The 25468-nt window shown below is 39.8% G+C and overlaps 1 protein-coding gene across 1 annotated transcript in view; it reads left to right on the top strand.

Annotated features, from left to right (window-relative positions):
- Nucleotides 1-25468, top strand: part of PNPT1 (polyribonucleotide nucleotidyltransferase 1) — a gene marked incomplete at its 3' end in the record, with an annotated part of 233635 nt that overhangs the window by 147631 nt on the left and 60536 nt on the right. Inside the window, 1 exon segment of the mRNA XM_053712023.1 lies at nucleotides 19724-19807. Coding sequence (XP_053567998.1) covers nucleotides 19724-19807 — 84 coding nt within the window.

Genomic DNA, 25468 nt, shown 5'->3' with positions numbered 1-25468 from the left:
GGCTTGTTCAGCGTGAAACACACCGCTGCTGGAATTCTCTTAGTGCCAAAACATTGCACTATAACTGCATGCTGCAGCAATTGGAAGTTCCTTTTTTTTTGTCGGCATTAAACATCTCCCTTAAAGTAAATGCTCAGTGAGAAAAGCAAACAATTGAAGGTTTCTGAGCACGCTGAAAATCTACTATAAAAAGTTGCCTTTTTACCTATTTGCTGGTACACCCGCTGAGACGCCTTCTTTCTGCCTATCGGGCTCTGCCCTCCTGCATAGACTAACTCGCTCTCTGGGAATACCTCAGACGGATCCAAGTGCCTTGTACTGAGGCAGGAAGGAGTTCCTGAGACTTGGCCGGACTGGGCGCTCTTACCTGACAGCCACTGAGACACGAGCCTGGCGTGTACCGGCTTCCTCTTCTCTACCTGCCGCAGACGAACCCCGGGCTGTGTATCTTTGACAGGGCTTTGTTTCCATCTCGGCTCCGGTAGCCTATTCGTATGGAAGAGGAAGAGCCCAGCGATCTCTAGTACCTGACAGGCTGTGTTTGCTGTCCTTCTATGTGACCCCTCCCACCGATGCTGCGAGAGGGGTAAGGACTGTTGTAGCCTGTCTGGGTCCCGTTTTGCCGACCAGCGCTCCCCACAGTACATACTACAGAGAGTCTCAAACATAATACCAAGGAGGCTATCACTGTCACACAGCCCGAGGCACGCTCCCCCCTCCACCGGTGATGCGCAGGGGGGACAGTTTGCTAAGAAGAACCTGATCTTACTATGAACTATCTGCAGCTAAGCGCTGGAACTGGTAAAGTAGCTAATTAATATGCTGCTATTTTCATTATTCATTGGACTCTTCATGTATACACAAAAACTTGATATGCACAAAACTGGTGATATTATCTCTGTATTTTTTTAAAAGTAAGTTTCAAAAGTAATTCAAAGTTTGGTAAAAATAGAGGGAATACAGAAAATATAAAAGAAACAACCATATACTAACAATTACCTATCATAAATTGTTACATATTTTGTTGTATCCCCTGAGTACAAATTCATGCCTTAAATTATATACTATGGTTAACATAAAAGGTCTCCAATACAAACAAGGTTAATTATAAAGGCTAGATATCTCTATATGTATAAACCCTGTTTTTCCCTTAACACACCATGGTTCTAGTGTAAAAGGCTAAGGAGCTCTACTTGCTTGCATGAATAAATTATAAGTTACTAGGAGGCGAAGTAAGAGATAAAAATTATAACCTAAACATTTTTTTTTTTAGACCCAAGGTCTCACATCAACATAATTTTTGATATTGTTTGAATAATAATTGCTAGGACTGTAATTGGTATTTCTTGCAAGGGCAAGTTTCACAAAATAAGATGGCTGTAGCCCTGCTATCAAAAAGCATCTGAATATTTTTTTTTCATTTTTTTTTTTCTCTTTTTTCTTTCTTTTGACTTTTTTTTTCTTTTTTTTTCTTTTTTTTTTTTTCTTTTTTTTTAAATTTTATATCAGGGTAAACCCCGACATTATACAAAATTATAAACTTCAGGATTGTATCCTGTGTCTCTCTGGGATAAACAAAAAGGTCTCCAAGAAAACGGTTTTGCTTCTGTTTCTGAAACTACCAATATTGTAAATGATCATAAACTGTTGAAATAATGGCCCTGTTTATATAAACATTATTGAAAAGCAATATAATTTGAATATACTTAATTCCTATATACAATAGCCCATCGCTATCCTTCACTTTTGAAAGGGCCATTAAGATTTAATTTAGCTAAAGAGGTAAAAGTTTAAAATAAAGGATAAAGAATACACAGCAGCGGTAACTGCAGATATTTTTTATTCCATACTGCTTTATTCTATTCTCTCCGCCCGTACACTAATCCACCTTCACACGATTGTAGATCTTTCACACCCCACACTCCTTCACACCCTACACCTTTCCCCTCTATCCCTCATAAAAAGGGAAGAGGAACAGACTAAAAAAAAAGGGGTAGAAAGGGGACTAAATTCTTTTTTCTTCTCTCCCCCCCCCCTTTTTTTTTTTTTTTTCCCCTTTTTTTTTTTTTCCCTTCTCACTGATCACTGACACACCCTGCACTATTTTAGGAACACAATCACATGGATAAATTTATACATCCTCACTCCAAAAATACACCTCCCCCAATGGCGGCTAAACCAAGAGATAAACGGAATAAGGTTTCCGTAGACCCTACCGCTGAATCACAATCACACATAAGTAACATTCAAACATTATCTGAACCTATAGATATTCATTCCTTAGTTCAAAGAATATCAGAAGCTCTCTCACCTAAATTCGAAATATTAAGGAATGAGATTAAATCAGATATAATCCATCTAACATCAGAAGTCAGACAATTTGCAAGTAGGCTTACGGAGGCAGAACAGAGGATATCTGACCTTGAGGATAAAATGATTGAGTATAATGCCAAAACCGAAACCTCAAGTAATACCATCTTAAAATTACAAACTAAAATAGAAGACCTAGAGAACCGAGCACGTAAAAACAATCTTAGAATAATAGGTGTCCCCGAAGACAGACAATATGAAGACCTATTCAAACTACTTACGGTAACACTCCCACAGCTCTTAAAGATTACAGATAACTTCCCCAAAACATTTATTGAAAGAATACATAGAATTGGCCCTCCTTATTCTTCCAGAAATGCCAGACCTAGGCCAATTATTGTCAAATTTTTAAATTATCAGGACAAGCTTACATTCTTGCAATCTTACCATAAATGTCAGCCCATATTCCTAGCGGAAGCGAAAATCTTACTTTTTCAAGACTATTCAATGGAGACAGTTAATAAAAGACGAGAAATTACTCCACTGTGCACAAAGTTCATCCAGCAGGGAATAAGGGCTAACATCTTGTACCCCGCTAAACTTAAGGTATACGTAGAAAATCAATCAATTATTTTTGATACCCCAGCGGAAGCTGGAAAATTTTACGCTCAAAAATTTGCCACAGATTAATAGATCATAACCTATAGGGATATTATAGTGAATTTAATCTTTTGTTGAATATAAACATGGACTCTTCCAAGAAGGGTAATGAGAGAATTGGAAGGCTCAGGTCTCTCAAACACGGCCCCTCCCTCCCTCTAACCCCTCCTTTTTTTTTTTTTTTTTTTTTTTTTCTATGCTATGTTTTTTAACAAATAATGAACATGCCAAGTAGAATTAAGGTCACTTCATGGAATATAGGTGGCCTCACGTCCCCCATTAAGAGAAAAACCATATTAACCTACTTGAAGAGAATCAATACCTCTATTGCACTCTTACAAGAAACACATTTGAAAACTGAAGAGGTCCTCAAGCTTAAATCTACATGGGTCCAAGAGGTTTTCTTCTCTCCAAGTATTAGGAGGAAAGGGGGAGTTGCTATCTTAGTAAGCAAAAATGTTAAGTACCAGGTAATACAAACAGAAAACGATACCGAAGGGAGATACATAATTTTAAAAATTAAAATTGATAACACGTTATATACACTTTGTAACATCTATGCCCCAAATGTTTTTAATGTACCCTTTTGGGAAGTACTACAAAACAGGCTCATGACATGTGCTGAGGGATATTTGATATTGGGTGGAGACTTCAACATGACCCCTAAATGCCCGTTGGATAGGCTAAGACAGGATTGTGCGCTAAAAAGAACCAAAAGAGATAAATTAGAATCAAAACTCTTCTCTAGAATAATGCTAAACTTAAAAGTTTGTGATATATGGAGACTCCAAAATCCTGACTCTCGAGAGTACACGTGCCTCTCAAAGGCACATAAGTCTCTTTCAAGGATAGATCTCCTCCTATTGGACGAGAGATTATGTAAGTCACAGGTGAGGGCTCAAATACTTCCAATAGTTATCTCTGATCACGCCCCAATTTGTTTAGATCTTCAACCATATAATAGTGGGCAAACAAATAGACGATTTTTTTTTCCAACATTCCTTGCCACAGATCTTAAATTCAAAAACTGGTTAGAAGCTAAATTTAAAGACTATGCTTTATTGAACCGTGACTACATCTCACGCCCTCTACTATTCTGGGAAACGGCTAAAGCAGTTTTAAGAGGGGAAATTATAGCATACAATGTAAACAGAACTAAAAAACTTAAGCAAAGAGAGGGGGAGTTGGCAAGAGCAGTTTCTAACGCATATAACCTTCATTTAATCTCAAATTCCTCTCAAAGCTGGGCCAAATACACCTTAGCTCTACAAAATAGAGACTCATTCTTGCTTTACAAAACAACACAGAAAGATGCCAGGGTCCAGTCAAAGCTATATCGATTTGGCAATAAAACGGGTAAATTGCTAGCTAAACTTCTTAAAATTGAAAGGGGATCCCAATTGATAGATCATATAAACACGGGAGCACAGACAGTCAATACGACTAAAGAACTCACACAATTATTCTTTAAATATTATTCTGATCTTTACTCTTTTAGAAAGTCTAATATACAGGCACGTGATCAATTCTGGAACGAAATTAATTTCCCCACATTACATCATGAGAATTTACAGGATCTTTATGCCCCAATTACTGAAATAGAAGTATCTAAAGCAATTTTAAAATTGCCACACAATAAAGCCCCAGGCCCAGACGCATTACCGAACGAATTTTACCAAGCTCTAAATAATACTATTACACCATATTTAACTACTCTATTTAATTATTTATATATAGAAGGAAAGGACCCAACACGTGGTTTTTCTGCATCTTACACTACCTTGGTACTGAAGCCTGGGAAGGACCCAACAAAAGAGGAATCATATAGACCTATTGCATTACTCAATACCGACTATAAAATCTTAACCTCAATATTAGCCCACAGACTCCAAATTATATTACCTCCTATTATCCATACAGATCAAGTTGGGTTCATACAGAGCAGAAACTCTGCCTCAAAAATACGTGAACTCTTCCTTCTTATCGACTATTTCAGAGAATTGGATCCTCGAGAGGGGGGGGGGAGGGAGAGGACACCCCTGATAAGGCAATAATATCAATAGATGCCCAAAAAGCTTTTGACTCAGTCCACCACGATCATCTCATTTATACTTTAAATAATTTTGGACTGAAAGAAAATTTTACTAAGTTTGTTAACAATCTCTATCGAAATGCTACCACAAAATTAATGGTCAATGGAAATATATCACAGGATATAGAATTACAACGTGGTACTAGACAGGGGTGCCCTCTGTCCCCCCTCCTCTTTGATCTTGCTATAGAGCCCCTTGCCATTTATATAAGACATCAAATTGATGGGATAAGGGTGGGCAGAAAAGAGTCTAAAATTGCTTTATATGCAGATGATGTTCTCATTTATATGACTAATACAAGATTAAATATACCTAAACTTTTAAATATAATACATCAATTTGGGTCCTTCTCAGGCTATCAGGTGAATAATACAAAATCTGAACTATTCTGGATCACTCAGACAAAAGACTCACTACCAGAAATCCCTTTCCACATAGCTCACAACTCCTTCCGATATTTGGGAATTAATATCTCTTACGACCTAGATACTTGGTACTCGCTTAATTTCACTCCAATAATAAATAAAATTAAAGAATCCCTTAAAAACTGGCAAAATTTCCCGTTATCTTTATCAGGCCGAATAGCTGCTTATAAAATGATGCTCTTACCTAAACTTCTATACATGATACAGAATATTCCTCTTTTTATCAAAAAGAAAGATATAGATCTTCTTAATTCTATCCTTAGATCATTTATATGGCAAGGTAGAAAGTCCAGAATCTCTCTTCAAAAATTATCTCTCCCACTGAAGTATGGGGGGCTTGCGCTCCCAGATATACGAGCATATAATCAAGCTTTTCTAGCTCGTACAGTTATAGATTGGGTATACTTAAAGAATTATGTAACAGATAATGACCTGGAAAAAAACATAACTTATCCTTTAAAATTAACAGCGCTGATACATAATGATCCCAGTCAGATTCCGAATCAAATTAAGAAGTTAAAATCTATCTACAACCCTATTTTGGCATGGAAAAAGATATGTACTACCCTAGAGGTAGAGTATCATGTTTCCCGATATATTCCGTTTCTGGGTAACCCACAGTTTGGAGATGGTATACAGGAAGGAGTATTCAGGAAATGGAAAATACTAGGCCTTAGCAACATATATCAGATTCTAGATTTTGAGAGAAGATGTGTTAAATCATTTGAAACGCTGAGATTAGAATTTAATATACCAAATAAAAATTTTTTTGCTTACCTTCAGGCAAGACACTATGCCCTAAATCTCATCCATAAATATGGATGGAACTGGTCTCTGGATAGCGTTGGAGATTGGCTTGCTGTTGCCAAACTGAGACACATCTCAATTGTATTTGGGTACCAATTGTTGGTATCAGTAAAGGGAGCAAAAAATATTGAGACAACCCAGAATAAGTGGAGTGCATTGATCAAACAACCTTTAGATCCTCCACTGTTCCACCAATCAATACTAGAAACTGCTCGTGCCACTCTCTCCGCTTCCTGGAGGGAATCTCATTTGAAATTGTTATACATGACCTATTTTACTCCTGAAAAAGGACACAGATATGGAAGTAGTAGCTTTAAGTCATGTCCAAAATGTTCACTTCTGAAGGCAGACCTTCAGCACATGTTATGGGCCTGTCCAAAAATCAGGAATTTCTGGTTAAAGATTGAATTCTGGTTAAACAAGATAATAGCTCCTTCCCGTATAACACTATCTCTAGAAATAATAGTTTTTCTGTTTCAATTGAATGAGGAAAATATAAAGAGAATTATCAACATAACTATTTTGGCAGCAAGATATCTCATTTTCAGTAAATGGAAAAAGACAACAACTCCTAGCATAACAGAAACTAAGAATTATTTAAAAAAGCAATACATTTTGGAACAAATAGACACAGACCCAAATAATGACCGAGATATCAGAAAATTATTCTTGAAATGGTCACCATTTATTAAAGATTTGTCACCTAGTGAAATTGACTTTTTGATATATCCCTTCAGGAATTCAGAACTGGTAATTCTTGGCACATGGTAATAATTAAGTCTTTTTTTTTTTTTTTTTTTTTTTTTTTCTTTTTCTTCTTTCTTTTTAAGATATTAGAGGGTCAGAGTGTAGGCACAGAGGGGGGGGACTGGAGCAAAAGGAGGGGAATTGGGGGAAGAAAAAGGGAAAAATAAAGAGAAAAACCCTAATTCAGAATACGTAAAGTATAATTTATTGCTGTTTTTACTTTTTCTGTTATATGTTAAGAATTGAATATGTAAAGATTGTACAGCTTATTATGTATATTTAAATTCCTCATAATATTTGTACATATTTGAAAAAAAGAAAAAATTTTTTTTTTTGTTCAACGAAATTGTATTCTGGAAAGGAATTAAATAAAATATTTAAAAAAAAAAAAAAAAAAAAAATGTAAATAACATCCTAGGCGGCAAACAAATGTTCCCAGTGCGTCTGCACACACACAAATAGCAACAGTTCATCCAATGTTGGGAAAAATAAGCGCTCCAAGCCCACAGATGTATAAAAAATTCAATATTTATTCCAAACTTTTTTAAGATCATACATATTTGGTTAAAAAGTGGTAAGCACAATAGTGCAAAAACAAGTTGAAGAACAGGTGCAAAAAACAGCAAGTGCTTGGAGCATGAAACGTTTGCTGTTTTTTGCACCTGTTCTTCAACTTGTTTTTGCACTATTGTGCTTACCACTTTTTAACCAAATATGTATGATTTTAAAAAAAGTTTGGAATAAATATTGAATTTTTTATACATCTGTGGGCTTGGAGCGCTTATTTTTCCCAACATTGGATGAACGGCAGATTAAGATTCCAATGCATTTGGGCAGATTCTGTCCAAAATCATTGGATTCAGAGTATTGTCTCTCAAGGGTACCGAATAGAATTCAGGGTAAGACCTCCTGTGAGGTTTTTTCTCTCACGCATCCCAGTAAATCGAGTAAAGGCTCAAACTTTTCTGAAGTGTGTTTCAGACCTGGAGCTTTCAGGGGTAATCATACCTGTTCCGTTTCAGGAACATGTCTGAGGTTTTATTCAAATCTATTCATTGTCCCAAAGAAAGAAAATTCTTTCAGGTCAGTCCTGGATCTGAAAATATTGAATAGTTATGTAAGAGTGCCAACTTTCAAATTGGTGACTATAAGGACTATTCTGCCTTTTCTTCAGCAAGGGCATTATATGTCCACAATAGACTTACAGGATGCATATCTTCATATTCCGATTCATCCAGACCACTATTGTTTTCTCAGATTCTCTTTTCTAGACGAGCATTACCAATTTGTCGCTCTTCCATTTGGCCTAGCAACAGCTCCAAGAATCTTTTCAAAGGTTCTCGGTGCCCTACTCTCTGTAATCAGAGAATGGGGTATTGTGGTGTTTCCTTATTTGGATGATATCTTGGTACTAGCTCAGTCTTTACATTCTACAGAATCTCACACAAATCAACTAGTGTTGTTTCTTCAAAGACATGGTTGGAGGATCAATTTACAAAAAAGTTCCTTGATTCCTCAGACAAGGGTCACCTTTTTAGGTTTCCAGATATATTCAGTGTCCATGACTCTGTCTCTAACAGACAAGAGACAATTAAAATTGGTTTCAGCTTGTCAGAACCTTCAGTCTCAATCATTCCCTTCAGTAGTTATGTGCATGGAAGTTTTAGGTCTCATGACTGCAGCATCGGACGCGATCCCCTTTGCTCGTTTTCACATGAGACCTCTCCTGCTTTGTATGCTGAACCAATGGTGCAGGGATTATACAAAGATATCACAATTAATATCCTTAAATCCCAATATCTCTGACTTGGTGGTTAGACCACCATCATATAGTTCAAGGGGCCTCTTTTGTTTGTCCAACCTGGATTGTGATTACAACAGATGCAAGTCTTTCAGGTTGGGGAGCTGTCTGGGGATCTCTGACAACACAAGGGGTTTGGAAATCTCAAGAGGCGAGATTACCAATCAATATTTTGGAACTCTGTGCTATTTTCAGGGCTCTTCAGGTTTGGCCTCTGTTGCAGAGAGAACCGTTCATTTGTTTTCAGAAAGACAATATCACAACTGTGGCATATGTCAATCATCAGGGTGGGACTCACAGTCCCCAAGCTATGAAAGAAGTATCTCGGATACTTGCTTGGGCGGAATCCAGCTCCTTTCTAATTTCTGCGGTTCATATCCCAGGTATAGACAATTGGAAAGCGGATTATCTCAGCCGTCAGACTTTACATCCGGGGTAGTGGTCGCTCCATCCAGATTCGTTTTCTCAGATTGTTCAGATGTGGGGTCTTCCAGAAATAGATCTGATGGCTTCCCATCTAAACAAGAAACTACTCAGGTACCTGTCCAGGTCCAGGGATCCTCAGGCGGAAGCGGTGGATGCGTTAACAGTTCCTTGCTTATATTTTCTTGCCTCTAGTTCTTCTTCCAAGAGTGATCACCAAAATCATCATGGAACAATCGTTTGTGTTGCTGGTAGCTCCAGCATGGCCTCACAGGTTTTGGTATGCGGATCTTGTTCAGATGTCCAGTTGCCAACTTTGGCCACTTCCATTAAGGCCAGATCTTTTGTCTCAAGGTCCGTTTTTCCATCAGGTTCTCAAATCATTAAATTTGAAGGTATGGAAATTGAATGCCTAGTGCTTAGTCATAGAGGTTTCTCTGACTCAGTGATTAATACTGTTACAGGCTTGTGAATCTGTTTCTAGGAAGATTTATTATCGCATTTGAAAGACTTATATTTCATGGTGTTCTTCTCATAAATTTTCCTGGCATTCTTTTAGAATTCCTAGAATTTTACAGTTTCTTCAGGATGGTTTGGATAAGGGTTTGTCTGCGAGTTCCTTAAAGGGACAAATCTCTGCTCTTTCTGTTTTATTTCACAGAAGGATTGCTAAGCTTCCTGATAATTCACTGTTTTGTACAGGCTTTGGTCCGTATCAAGCCTGTCATTCAATCAATCTCTCCTTGGAGTCTTAATTTGGTTTTGAAGGCTTTACAGGCTACTCTTTTGAGCCTATGCATTCTTTGGACATTAAACTACTTTCTTTGAAAGTGTTGTTCCTTTTGGCCATCTCTTCTGCTAGAAGATTTTCTGAATTATCTGCTCTTTCTTGTGAATCTCCTTTTCTGATTTTCCATCAGGATAAGGCAGTTTTGCAGACTTTGTTTAAATTCTTACATTCTTACGTAAGGTTGTGAATTCTAGCAACATTAATAGAGAAATTCTTGTCCCTTCTTTCTGTCCTAATCCTAAGAATTCTTTGGAGAGATCCTTACATTCTTTGAATGTGGTAAGAGCTTTGAAATATTATGTTGAAGCTACTAAAGATTTTAGGAAGATTTCTAGTCTATTTGTTAACTTTTCTGGTTCTAGGAGAGGTCAGAAGGCTTCTGCCATTTCCTTGGCATCTTGGTTAAAGCTTTTGATTCATCAGGCTTATTTGGAGTCGGGTCAGGCCCCGCCTCAGAGAATTACAGCTCATTCTACTAGATCAGTTTCCACTTCTTGGGCTTTTAAGAATGAAGCTTCAGTTGATCAGATTTGCAAAGCAGCAACTTGGTTTTCTTTGCATACATTTACTAAATTCTACCGTTTTGATGTATTTGCTTCTTCGGAAACAGTTTTTGGTAGAAAAGTTTTTCAGGCAGCTGTTTGATTCCTCTGCTTTATGTTTAATTTTTTTCTTTTCGTTATGAGAATAAACTTATATTTCTCTTGTTAAGTGTAGTCAGTCCACGGGTCATCCATTACTTATGGAATATATCTCTTCCTAACAGGAAGCTGCAAGAGGATCACCCAGCAGAGCTTGCTACATAGCTCCTCCCCTCACATGTCATATTCAGTCATTCTCTTGCAGCCTAACTAGATAGGTCGCTGTGAGAGGTCTGTGGTGTTTTTTTTAACTTAGTTTATTTCTACAATCAAAAGTTTGTTATTTTAAATGGCACCGGAGTGTGCTGTTTATTCTCGGGCAGCATTAGAAGAAGAATCTGCCTGCGTTTTCTATGATCTTAGCAGACGTAACTAAGATCCACTGGCTGTTCTCATCTGAGGAGTGAGGTAACTTCAGAGAAGGGGAATAGCATGCAGGGCCCCCCTGCAAATGAGGTATGTGCAGTAATTATTTTTCTGAGGAATGGAATTGACTGAGAAATACTGCTGATACCAATGTAAAGTAAGTTCAGCCTTAAATGCAGTGATAGCGACTGGTATTAGGCTGATGAGTGTGTGTACACTGAATGTATTTTTCTAAGGAATGGAATTGACTGAAAATACTGTTAATATTGAAATAATGTATGAGCCTTAACTGCAGTAAAAGCGACTGGTAGCAGGCTTATTAATAACAATTCATAACTTTTCAAATGTATGTTTAAAACGTTTACTGGCATGTTAATCGTTTTTTGTGAGGTACTTGGTGATAAAACTTATTGGGGCATTATTTTTACCACATGACCATCTTTGTTTTCTGCATAGAAACAGTTTTCTGAGCTTCCCCACTGTTGTAATATGAGTGGGAGGGGCCTATTTTAGCGCTTTTTTGCGCAGTAAAAATTCAGTCACAATCTGTCTACTTCATCCTCCATGATCCAGATCGTCCCTAGAGAGCTTGGGGGTCTTCAAAATTCATTTTGAGGCAGGTAATCAGTCACAGCAGACCTGTGACAGTGTGTTTTGACTGTGAGAAAAACGTTAATTATTAAATTCTTAATCCGTTTTTGGGTATTAAGGGGTTAATCATCCATTTGCTGGTGGGTGCAATCCTTTGCTAACTTAATACATTTACTGTGAAAAATTGGTTGCTATAACTATTTTGGTTCATTGTTATTTCAACTGTGACAGCTTTTTGTGCTTCTTAAAGGCACAGTAGCGTTTTTTATATTGCTTGTAAATTTATTTAGAAAAGTATTTCCAAGCTTGCTAGTCTCATTGCTAGTCTGTTTAAACATGTCTGACACAGATGAATCTCTTTGTTCACTATGTTTAAAGGCCAATGTGGAGCCCAATAGAAATTTTTGTACTAATTGCATTGATGCTACTTTAAATAAAAGTCAATCTTTACATGTAAAGAAATTATCACCAGACAACGAGGGGGAAGTTATGCCGACTAACTCTCCTCACGTGTCAGTACCTTCGCCTCCCGCTCAGGAGGTGCGTGATTTTGTGGCGCCAAGTACATCAGGGAGGCCCTTACAAATCACTTTGCAAGACATGGCTACTGTTATGACAGAAGTATTATCTAAATTGCCAGAATTAAGAGGCAAGCGCGATAGCTCTGGGTTAAGGACAGAGCGCGCGGATGAGGTGAGAGCCATGTCAGATACTGCGTCACAGTTTGCAGAACGTGAAGACGGAGAGCTTCATTCTGTGGGTGACGGATCTGATCCAGGGAGACTGGATTCAGAGATTTCTAATTTTAAATTTAAGCTTGAGAACCTCCGCATATTGCTAGGGGAGGTATTAGCGGCTCTGAATGATTGTAACACGGTTGCAATTCCAGAAAAATTATGTAGGTTGGATAGATAGTATGCGGTACCGGTGTTGTACTGACGTGTTTCCTATACCTAAAAGGCTTACAGAGATTATTAGCAAGGAGTGGGATAGACCTGGTGTGCCCTTTTCCCCCTCCTCCCATATTTAGGAAAATGTTTCCTATAGACGCCACCACACGAGACTTATGGCAGACGGTCCCTAAGGTGGAGGGAGCAGTTTCTACTTTAGCTAAGCGTCCACTATCCCGGTGGAGGATAGTTGTGCCTTTTCAGATCCAATGGATAAGAAATTAGAGGGTTACCTTAAGAAAATGTTTGTTCAACAAGGTTTTATCTTACAGCCCCTTGCATGCATTGCGCCTGTCACTGCTGCGGCGGCATTCTGGTTTGAGTCTCTGGAAGAGGCCATTCGCACAGCTCCATTGGATGAAATTATGAACAAGCTTAAAGCACTTAAGCTAGCTAACGCATTTGTTTCTGATGCCGTCGTACATTTAACCAAACTTACGGCTAAGAACTCCGGATTCGCAATCCAAGCGCGCAGAGCGCTATGGCTTAAATCCTGGTCAGCTGACGTGACTTCTAAATCTAAATTGCTTAATATTCCTTTCAAAGGGCAGACCTTATTCGGGCCCGGCTTGAAAGAAATTATAGCTGACGTTACGGGAGGTAAGGGCCATGCTCTACCTCAGGACAGGGCCAAATCAAAGGCCAAACAGTCTAATTTTCGTGCCTTTCGTAACTTCAAGGCTGGAGCAGCATCAACTTCCTCCGCTCCAAAACAGGAAGGAGCTGTTGCTCGTTACAGGCAGGGCTGGAAAGTTAACCAGTCCTGGAACAAGGGAAAGCAGGCCAAGAAACCTGCTGCTGCCCCCAAGACAGCATGAAGAGAGGGCCCCCTATCCGGAAACGGATCTAGTGGGGGGCAGGACTTTCTCTCTTCGCCCAGGCTTGGGCAAGAGATGTCCAGGATCCCTGGGCGTTGGAGATCATATCTCAGGGATATCTCCTGGACTTCAAAACTTCTCCTCCATGAGGGAGATTTGATCTTTCAAGGTTATCAGCAAACCAAATAAAGAAAGAGGCGTTTCTACGCTGTGTACAAGACCTTTTACTAATGGGGGTGATCCACCCAGTTCCGCGGACGGAACACGGGCAGGGATTCTATTCAAATCTATTTGTGGTTCCCAAGAAAGAGGGAACCTTCAGACCAATCTTGGACTTAAAAATCCTAAACAAATTCCTAAGAGTTCCATCATTCAAAATGGAAACTATTCGAACCATCCTTCCCATGATCCAAGAGGGTCAGTACATGACCACAGTGGACTTAAAGGATGCCTACCTTCACATACCGATTCACAAGGATCATTATCGGTACCTAAGATTTGCTTTCCTAGACAGGCATTACCAGTTTGTAGCTCTTCCCTTCGGATTAGCTACGGCTCCAAGAATCTTTACAAAAGTTCTGGGCTCACTTCTGGCGGTACTAAGACCGCGAGGCATAGCGGTGACTCCGTACCTAGACGACATTCTGATACAAGCATCAAGTTTTCAAACTGCCAAGTCTCATACAGAGATAGTTCTGGCATTTCTGAGGTCGCATGGGTGGAAGGTGAACGTGGAAAAGAGTTCTCTATTACCACTTACAAGAGTTCCCTTTCTAGGGACTCTTATAGATTCTGTAGAGATGAAAATTTACCTGACAGAGGCCAGGTTATCAAAACTTCTAAATGCTTGCCGTGTCCTTCATTCCATTCCACACCCGTCAGTAGCTCAGTGCATGGAAGTAATCGGCTTAATGGTAGCGGCAATGGACATAGTACCATTTGCGCGCCTGCATCTCAGACTGCTGCAATTGTGCATGCTAAGTCAGTGGAACGGGGATTACTCAGATTTGTCCCCCCTACTAAGTCTGGATCAAGAGACCAGAGATTCTCTTCTATGGTGGCTCTCTCGGCCACATCTGTCCAAGGGGATGACCTTTCGCAGGCCAGATTGGACGATTGTAACAACAGACGCCAGCCTTCTAGGCTGGGGCGCAGTCTGGAACTCCCTGAAAGCTCAGGGATTATGGACTCAGGAGGAGAAACTCCTCCCAATAAATATTCTGGAATTAAGAGCAATATTCAATGCTCTCCTAGCTTGGCCTCAGTTAGCAACTCTGAGGTTCATCAGATTTCAGTCGGACAACATCACGACTGTGGCTTACATCAACCATCAAGGGGAACCAGAAGTTCCCTAGCGATGTTGGAAGTCTCAAAGATAATTCGCTGGGCAGAGTCTCACTCTTGCCACCTGTCAGCGATTTACATCCCAGGCGTAGAGAACTGGGAGGCGGATTTTCTAAGTCGCCAGACTTTTCATCCGGGGGAGTGGGAACTTCATCCGGAGGTCTTTGCTCAACTGATTCTTCGTTGGGGCAAACCAGATCTGGATCTCATGGCGTCTCGCCAGAACGCCAAACTTCCTTGTTACGGATCCAGGTCCAGGGACCCGGGAGCGGTGCTGATAGATGCTCTGACAGCCCCTTGGGTCTTCAACATGGCTTATGTGTTTCCACCATTCCCGATGCTTCCTCGTTTGATTGCCAAGATCAAACAGGAGAGAGCTTCAGTGATTCTGATAGCGCCTGCGTGGCCACGCAGGACCTGGTATGCAGACCTAGTGGACATGTCGTCCTGTCCACCGTGGTCTCTACCTCTGAGACAGGACCTTCTAATTCAGGGTCCTTTCAAACATCCAAATCTAATTTCTCTTAGGCTGACTGCATGGAGATTGAACGCTTGATTCTATCAAAGCGTGGCTTCTCGGAGTCGGTTATTGATACCTTTAATACAGGCTAGGAAGCCTGTTACCAGAAAAATTTACCATAAGATATGGCGTAAATATTTATATTGGTGCGAATCCAAGAGTTACTCATGGAGTAAGGTTAGGATTCCTAGGATATTGTCCTTTCTACAAGAGGGTTTAGAAAAGGGCTTATCTGCTAGTTCGTTAAAGGGACAGATTTCTGCTCTGTCTATTCTTCTACACAAACGTCTGGCTGAAGTTCCAGACGTTCAGGTTTTTTGTCAGGCTTTAACTAGGATTAAGCCTGTGTTTAAGACTGTTGCTCCGCCGTGGAGCTTAAACTTAGTTCTTAATGTTCTTCAAGGCGTTCCATTTGAACCCCTTCATTCCATTGATATCAAGCTGTTATCCTGGAAGGTTTTGTTTTTGATGGCTATTTCCTCGGCTCGAAGAGTCTCTGAGTTATCTGCCTTACATTGTGATTCTCCTTATCTGATTTTTCATTCAGACAAGGTAGTTCTGCGTACTAAACCTGGGTTCTTACCTAAGGTAGTTACTAACAGGAATATCAATCAAGAGATTGTTGTTCCATCACTGTGTCCTAACCCTTCTTCAAAGAAGGAACGACTTTTGCATAATTTGGACGTAGTCCGTGCCCTGAAGTTCTATTTGCAGGCAACTAAAGATTTTCGTCAAACTTCTTCCCTGTTTGTCGTTTACTCTGGACAGAGGAGAGGTCAAAAGGCTTCGGCTACCTCTCTCTCTTTTTGGCTTCGTAGCATAATACGTTTAGCCTATGAGACTGCTGGACAGCAGCCTCCTGAAAGGATTACAGCTCATTCTACTAGAGCTGTGGCTTCCACCTGGGCCTTTAAAAATTAGGCCTCTGTTGAACAGATTTGCAAGGCTGCGACTTGGTCTTCGCTTCACACCCTTTTCAAAATTTTACAAATTTGACACTTTTGCTTCTTCGGAGGCTATTTTTGGGAGAAAGGTACTTCAGGCAGTGGTTCCTTCTGTTTAATGTTCCTGCCTTGTCCCTCCCTTCATCCGTGTACTTTAGCTTTGGTATTGGTATTCCATAAGTAATGGATGACCCGTGGACTGACTACACTTAACAAGAGAAAACATAATTTATGCTTACCTGATAAATTTATTTCTCTTGTAGTGTAGTCAGTCCACGGCCCGCCCTGTCTTTAAGGCAGACCTAAATTTTAATTAAACTCCAGTCACCACTGCACCCTATGGTTTCTCCTTTCTCGTCTGCTTTGGTCGAATGACTGAATATGACATGTGAGGGGAGGAGCTATGTAGCAAGCTCTGCTGGGTGATCCTCTTGCAGCTTCCTGTTAGGAAGAGATATATTCCATAAGTAATGGATGACCCGTGGACTGACTACACTACAAGAGAAATAAATTTATCAGGTAAGCATAAATTATGTTTTTGGGTTGTGGATTAATTTCAGCGGAAAAATGGCTGTTATTATTTTATCCCTCCCTCTCTAGTGACTCTTCTGTGGAGTTCCACATCTTGGGTATTACTATCCCATACGTCACTAGCTCATGGACTCTTGCCAATTGCATGAAAGAAAACATGATTTATTTAAGAACTTACCTGATAAATTCATTTTATTTCATATTGGCAAGAGTCCATGAGACCCACCCTTTTTATGGTGGTTATGATTTTTTGTATAAAGCACAATTATTTCCAAATTCCTTTGTTGATGCTTTTTACTCCATTCTTTATCACCCCACTACTTGGCTATTCGTTAAACTGAATTGTGGGTGTGGTGAGGGGTGTATTTATAGGCATTTTGAGGTTTTGGAAACTTTGCCCCTCCTGGTAGGATTGTGTATCCCATATGTCACTAGCTCATGGACTCTTGCCAATATGAAAGAAATGAATTTATCAGGTAAGTTCTTACATAAATTATGTTTTCTTCAGGGTCTCCAGTTTCTAAACTTGATAGTTTGAAGACTGAATGGTTAGTTCTTAGATAAAGAGGCTTCTTTTGTAGTTGTCTTTGGTTTAGGCTTGTAACCTGTGACTAGGAAGATTTCCAATTAGATTTGGAAGGACTTTTTTCCTGGTTTATGGTTTTTGCTAGTTTTCATTTAGAAATCCTAGGATTTTTGTTTTTTCTTCATGGTGGTTTGTTTTTATCTGCCAGTTCATTGAAGGGTCACTTTTCGTCTTTCTTTTTTTTTTTACCCTTTGGCTGCTAAGACATTTCCCACCTGGGTGCTAATATTTTCTTTTCTTTCTTTTTTAAATATTTTTTAACTTTTTTTTTTTTTTTTTTTTTTTTTTTTTACAGACTCCCAATACTTACACTCTTGGAAAGGTTAAGCGATAACCTTTCTTCCAACAGTGGGTCTTGGGGGTCTGTAGCTTCTTAGATGCCTGAGATACAGGCTTCTAAGCAGCATGCCCCATCCTCCTATACTTAACATTAAGTATAAATAAAGTTGCGCGGTGATGTCATCACGTAATTGCTCGTGACGTCACCGCGCATCACGTGAAGCCCTGGCGATGCCTGTCACTCTACAGGCACGATCGCCGGGGTAGGAGCAGTAAGGAACCCCCAGATCTCCCTCAAGGTGGGAGAGTGCTCATGACGGCTCTGAGCCGTCATTAGCACCAGAGTGTGAAACTTTGTGACGGCTCAGAGCCATCATTAGCACTGAAAGGGTTAATTTATGTTTTAGAAGATGACTAATCTCATTGACATTCAATGTTTTGTCTTTAGTTAGAACTAAGCCTGTAATTTAGTACATTTTTTTTTTCCTTCTTCAAACTTTTATTTGAATGCAGATGCTTATACCACCCTCATTACTCGTGAACTTGATTGTTTGGGTATTAGTTTCCCAGGAGTAATGGACTCTCACAAGAAAACATAATTTATTCTTATAAATTTCTTTCATGGTGGTGAGAAGTCTACAACACGCCGCTCTTTAATCTTTTTTCTGGTAGCTTTTTTTTTTTTTTTTACTGCTCCCTTTTTTTTTTTTTTCTTCTAATTACTTTTATACATTTTTTGCTTGGCTATATGTCAGACTAGTTACCAGTAAAGTGGGAGGGATTTTAAAGAGCTCTTGGGGTTTCGGAATTCAATCGTAACCTTTACATGTTTTAAAATCAGATCCGTAATCTAAGCAATTTTTTTAAAGAGACTTTATTTGGCCACTTTTAATAAATATGCTCTATAATTTACTTTTTAATCTAGTTGTGCCATTCTAATACCCCACGCGCCGGACGCCCACTTCAAAACTCATTTTTTGTGAGCTAACGGTTTGAATAGTTCTCCAGTCAGTGCTCTAGCTACAAAAGTGCCATTGGAGAACAATTTAAACCATTGGCTCACAAAAAATGAGTTTTGAAGTGGGCGGCCAAATCGTGGGTTATTAGAATGGCTCAACTAGATTAAAAAGTAAGTTACAGCACATTTTTATTAGAAGTTATCAAAGTCCTTTTAAAATATCGTTTGGATTCCAGAACTGGTTTTTAAACATGTAAAGTTTTGCCATCACTTAGATGCCATCTTTTCACGTGTTGATCTATAAGTATAGACTAGTCTAACTAATTTAAAGGGCCATTACAATTGAAAAATGACATGTTCTAATGTGTTTGAGCATGTAATTTTAAGACTATGGACCCTGCAGTACTGTGTATTTTAACCCCTACAATGTAGTTAAACACACAGTAGAAATGCTGCTCTGCAAGCGGATAACGCGGCTGATCTAATCAGCAGCAGCACTAGTTGCATATCTGAGTTGTGCGCCTAGCGCTGCTGATTGGGTCAACACCAATTTCCACTTGGGACTAGCAGTGCTTTGTGTGTTACATTTTAAAGCGTGTGTTAAATTCCTTTGCAGGGGTTAAACATAGAGTACTGCAGGGTTGATACTTTTAAAATGATATGCAAATTAGAGCATGTCATTTTTTGATTAAAATGACCCTTTAAAGGGAGATGCTGTATAGTAAAAAAAAAAAAAAAAAAAACAGTTTTAACCTTATCAACTATATATGACAAAGAATACTAGGGGCAAGCCACTTTAAGTTCTTTGACCGTAGATCAATGTCATTCAGTAAGCATGTCTAGAGCCAAACGTGCATGAATGACACTGCTGTATACCTTGATTTTAATTGATTTGTATAATCTAGATGTGAAGTTTACTCCTGGCTCTTAATTGTCTACATACAGTTTTGTCTAGTTCCTGATAGTGTGTGGCTTATTACTTAAGTTTAAGCAACAACAACAAAAAGCCACCAAAAGGGTGTAGAAAAAGACAGAACTTTGTTCTGTTTTTATTTTTTTTTAACATGGATTGTGATAGTTTTACTAATTTAATTCAAAATGATTCTTAATATTTTAACATTCCTTTTTGTTTTTTTTAGTGGCAAGGAAAGAAATTCTACAAATAATGAATAAATCCATTTCAAAACCTCGGACAAACAAAAAAGAAAACAGTCCGGTTGTAGGTAATACATTTTATTTCATTTTGTATAAATGTGTAAATCGATATTTATTCACGGAAAAATAACCATTGTGTGTTTTTTTTTCCTGCATTTAAAGTGCTATATAATTTGTGATATTATACACTGGTGAATATATAGTCCTCACTCAGCTTTCTTTAGTTGTGTTCCTTTTATGTTTACAGTATGGTAGCATAGTAAACCAATAGTGTATAGAAGCCTGTGCTTGCCTGGATATAATACTGCTTATCCCAAGGTTGTGTACTTATCCCCTAGTACAAAAATAGTTTGCTTATTTAAAAGAATTTGAGAGATCGCTTACAGACAGTGATTATGTCCTTAAAGAAGAGTAGATATTTTTTCATTACACAATTTTGTAACTTTATTAATCCGTTTAAATCAGCACTGTTGGCTTTAAATGTACAAAATTGTTAATGTAAACCGCAATGGATCATTTATAAAAGGCTTTTCTATAAACTGAAAGTATATAACATAAAAAGAAGACACATATATAAAAAATATAATATTGGTGCGCACCCTGAAAAAGCAAAAAATAAGTAAAATGTATAGAACCGATTCCTATAAAAATGATTGTAATAATGGTGTGTCCCAAAGTTTTATATCCAACTCATGGAAAATAATTTTAAAAGTAATCCTTATTATGCATTTTCACATCAATATCTGTTACTTCTTCTCACTATTCAGAGGTACCACTTCTCACTATTCAGTGGTTTGAAGATGTATAGATTAAAGCAAAATGAAGGAGTTAGTACAGAATAGTGACACTTTCTATGTGCTTGGAAGAGAGTGCCAGACTCTGTGTTGTGTTAATAAGTTTTCCTATGAGCCTTGCACCCAGGCTTGTCTGGGTTTAAAGTGATGGTAAATTAAACGACTTTATTTTTTGCCATTCAAACTGAAATTTTAAAATATTAGTTTGATGAAAAAACTAAAATTTAATACAATGAGAGTCCACGGCTTCATTCCTTACTGTTGGGAATACTGAACCTGGACACCAGGAGGAGGCAAAGACACCCCAGCCAAAGGCTTAAATACCTCTCCCACTCCTCCTAGCCCTCATTTATTCTTTGCCTTTCGTCACAGGTGGATGGCAGAGAAGTGTCAGAAGATTTCAGAGTTGTTTCTCAGGAGGGATATATGCCTTTCGTTATGGTGAGAGCATTGACGAAAGATAAAGTTTGGAGATGCAGGGAGAGTCTTTCCGCAAACCTATCCAGACTGCCTGCTAACCACTCCCTAAGCAACCAGTGTTGACTAGTTTCACTGTCTGCTTTCTTCACTCAAGTCCATGTCAGGCGTGATGCTTCAGGAGTGTCAGACTTGAGATCCTGTGTTTCTGTTCCACAGCACGGTTTATGGTAAGATCGTTTCAGTTTTTACTTAGGTTGAATTTGCTGAAGACAGGGTCACAGTGTGATTCCTTATATCTTTATAGAATCATGAGTTAATATCTCCTGAGGGAGGCTATTGAACAGTGGGGATTAATCAAATGTGTTTCTTTGATTTATGCTGCTTATGTAAGATTTATTTTTTGGGCTCATAGACTGTTCAGCAGTAACGGAACATACAGGTGTTTTACTTTCACTTTTAAGGTTGCACAGCTTGATAGCACTGGCGCGCTTTTCTCATAGCAGGGGCATTGCGCACCAGGTGTGGTCACACTTTTGTTTTCTCTTTCCTGACCGAGCTAGCTGTCGCTTCTTCTCTGAGTGCCTTGGTCTAGGAGGTGGGGAGTGCCCCAGTCATTGGGGGTATTTAGGTGACATTTTTGAGAAAAATAAAAAGTTAATTTATTTGTATCCTACTGTTGTTAGTGCAAGCTATGGAGAATCCTGATATGCATGAGGGTACTCCCTCTATCCCTAATAGTAATACCTGTCTATATTGTGAGGAGGCCTTGGTGTGCCCGCCCTCTCAACTATGTTCCATATGCATCAACAAGGTTATTTTGTCTAAGATGGTTAACCTCTTTAGTACAACTGAGCTATCAACTCTGAGGACTCGCCGTCCCTTGAGATGCATACCCATCAATCTTCTCCGTTGTCTCATGCAGCTTCCCGTAGCACGTCTGATCCTCTGTCTGGAGGTAGCCTTTTACCATCAGACTTTACCACGCAGTTAAAGACGGCGGTGCCTGAGGCCCTTAGTGTTTTACCTCGCCCTGCTAAGCAAAAGAGTAAACATAGCTCTCCAGTCCAGGGGACAACTAGTGATTTACTTGATTTTCTGCCTTTCAGGTATCCCAGGATGGGTCACTCTTCAGAGGGTGAAATTTCTGGATCGGAGTCTGCTACCTCTAGGCCTCCGGCTGTGGAGGAGCCAGCCTTTACCTTTAAAATTGAACACTTACATTTTCTTCTAAAGGAGGTTCTGTCTACATTAGAGGTTCCAGAGGCCAAATTACCTGATGAACCTTTGATCCCTAAATTAGACAGAGTGTATGAGGACAGGGTAGTGCCTTCCTTTGCCAGGTTCCGTCTCATACCACACCTAATCATCTGTCCTGAGGGACATCCTTTCTCCGACCATCCTGGGAGATTGTGACTCCGGACACGAGCCTCTCAGGATGGGGAGCTGTTTGGGGTGCCAAGAATGCACAGGGCCTGTGGTCGCAGGAGGAAAGCTCCCTCCTGATCAACATTTTGGAACTTCGAGCAATCTACAATGCTCTGAAGGCTTGGCCTCTTCTGGGTTCAGCCTGGTTTATCAGATTCCAATCGGACAATATAACCTTGGTGGCTTACATCAACCATCAGGGGAGAATGAGAAGCTCCCTAGTGATGAGGGAAGTATCTTGGATTCTGGAGTGGGCGGAGGCCCACAGCTGTTCGCTGTCAGCGATCCACATTCAGAGTGTGAACAACTGGGAAGCGGACTTTCTCAGCAATCCTGGGGAATGGTCCCAAAGTGTTTGCAGAGATACATCTCATGGCGTCTCGTCTCAATACTAAACTACCCAGATATGGGTCGAGGTCCAGGGATCCTCAGGCGGAGCTAATAGATACGTTAGCGGTGCCTTGGAGGTTCAATCTTAACTATCTTTTTCTGCCTTTCAGTAGTGGCCCGCATCAAGCAGGAGCAAGCGCCGGTAATACTGATTGCTCCATTGTGGCCGCGAAGGACGTGGTTCGCGGACCTAGCAAGGATGTCATCTTCTCCATGGAGGTTACCTTGTCACAGGGATCTGCTGGAACAAGGTCCTTTTGTTCATCAAAATCTAGATTCTCTGAGGCTGACTGAGTGTAGATTGAACGCTTAGTCCTAGCCAATAGAGGGTTTTCTGAGAGAGTTATTGAAGCTCTTATTCAAGCTCGTAAGCCGGTTACTCGTCGCATCTATCATAAGGTGTGGAGAACCTACTTATTCTGGTGTGAAGAGCGTGGATTTCCTTGGCATAAAGTTAAGGTTGCGAGGATTCTGATGTTTCTCCAGGATGGTCTGGAGAAGGGTCTTTTGGCCAGTTCCCTGTGGGGACAGATTTCAGGCTTGTCTGTTTTACTGCTCAAGAGGCTCTCTGAGCTTCCAGATGTTCAGTCCTTTGTTAAGGCTCGGATTAGGATCAGACCTGTGTTCAGATCTTCGGCTCCCCCTTGGAGTCTGAATCTGGTTCTTAAGGTTTTGCAACGGGCTTCGTTTGAGCCTATGAATGAAATCGATATTAAGTTGTTGTCCTGGAAAATTCTCTTTCTACTGGCTATTGCTTCGGTGCGCAGAGTATCTGAAATTGCTGCTTTGCAATGTGAGCCTCCTTATCTGGTGTTACATTCGAATAAGGCTGTCCTACGTACTAAGTTAGGGTTTCTCCCTAAAGTCGTGTCAGACCGCAACATCAATCAAGAGATTGTGGTCCCTTCTTTGTGTCCTTATCCTTCCTCTTCGAAGGAACGTTTACTTCATAATTTGAAGTTCTATCTTCAAGCTATTAAGGATTTTAGACAAGCTTCTTCACTATTTGTGGCATATTCTTCAATTTCCTTATCCTTTTGGTTGAGGAGTCTTATCCGCTTAGCCTATGAGACAGCGGGATATAGACCTCCCCAGAGAATTACAGCTCATTCTACTAGAGCAGTGGCTTCCTCTTCGGTCTTTAAGAAAGAGGCCTCTGGATCAGATTTGTAAGGTGGCCACTTGGTCCTCCTTACACACTTTTTCTAAATTTTACAAGTTTTATGTTTTTGCTTCAGCTGAAGCAGCCTTCGGGAGAGAGGTTTTGCAGGCTGTGGGGTCCGCCTCTCTTTTTGTCCCTCCCGTTTTCATTGTGCGCTCTAGAGCTTGGGTATAAGTTTTCCAACAGTAAGGAATGAAGCCATGGAATCTCCTTGTATTAAGAAGGAAAACATAAATTATGCTTACCAGATAACTTAATTTCCTTCTATACAAGGAGAGTCCACTGCCCCTGCCCGTCTTCTCTGATGGGCAGCCCCCTAAATTATAATTTTCTTCTGGCACCTTTTATACCCTGATATTTCTCCTACTGTTCCTTGTTCGCTCGGCAGAATGACTGGGGGGAGAGGTATTTAAGGTCTTTGCTTCCTCCTGGTGGCCAGGTTCAGTATTCCCAACAATAAGGAATAAAGCCGTGGACTCTCCTTGTACAGAAGGAAATGAAAAATATCTGGTAAGCATAATTTATGTTTTAAAACTTACTTTAGTAACTTTTATATAACTGCTACTGCACTCTCCGGAAGCCCAGACACTAAGACACTTTTTTTTTTTTTTTAAAGGCGTTTTCGCCGTTGTCTAAATTGTGGCATGCTTTAATGTAAAAAAAACACAGATCTTTTGCGCATGACGTTGGTAGCGCATGCGCAAAAGATCCATATTTTTTTCTTCAGTGAAACGTCAAAATGCCACGATTTTGATTGGACAACGGTGAAAACGTCATGGAGCAAAAAAAAGTGTCTAAGTGTCGGGGCTGCCGGAGCATAAGTAGCAAAGTAATAGTTATATAAAAGTTACTAAAGTAAGTTTTAATTCTATGTTTTTTCAGCAATGGAACTATTTTTAAATTTCACATCGAATGGCTAAATATAAATGTTGTTGCATTTACCATCACTTTAACTGCCTGAGTCACTGAAAGCTGTGCTGGTGAGCACCCAGGGCTGTGAGTTTTGCAGGGTCAAAGGATGTGTACTTAGGATGTGTACTTAGTCTGGTTTGAGAGCGCTGCCCATTCCTGTTTTTTTTTTTTTTTTTACACACACTCACACACACTCACACACACATTATTTTTTATTATTTTGAGAGGTTGATTTCCATCTTAATATGAGCAGAGTACATTCCGGGTGTGGACAACTGGGAAGCAGACTTTCTCAGCAGACAATTGTTTCATCCAGGGGAATGGTCTCTCCATCCCGAGGTGTTTGTGGAGATTTGCAAAATATGGGGGACGCTGGAGATAGATCTCATGGGGTTCAGACTCAATACCAAGCTACCCAGATACGGGTCGGTGTCCAGGGATCACCAGGCAGAGCTGATAGATGCCTTAGTGCCTTGGGGGTTCAATCTAGTTTACATTTTTCCACCGTTACCACTTCTACCTCGGGTAGTGGCCCGAATCAAGCAGAAGCAAGCTTTGAGTATTCTAATTGCTCCATCGTGGCCACGAAGGATGTGGTTTGCTGACCTATTGGGGATGTCATCATC

Source organism: Bombina bombina, chromosome 4, assembly GCF_027579735.1.
Source record: "Bombina bombina isolate aBomBom1 chromosome 4, aBomBom1.pri, whole genome shotgun sequence".
In the NCBI taxonomy this organism is placed as follows: domain Eukaryota; kingdom Metazoa; phylum Chordata; class Amphibia; order Anura; family Bombinatoridae; genus Bombina; species Bombina bombina.
This window is presented reverse-complemented; position numbering and strand designations above follow the sequence as displayed.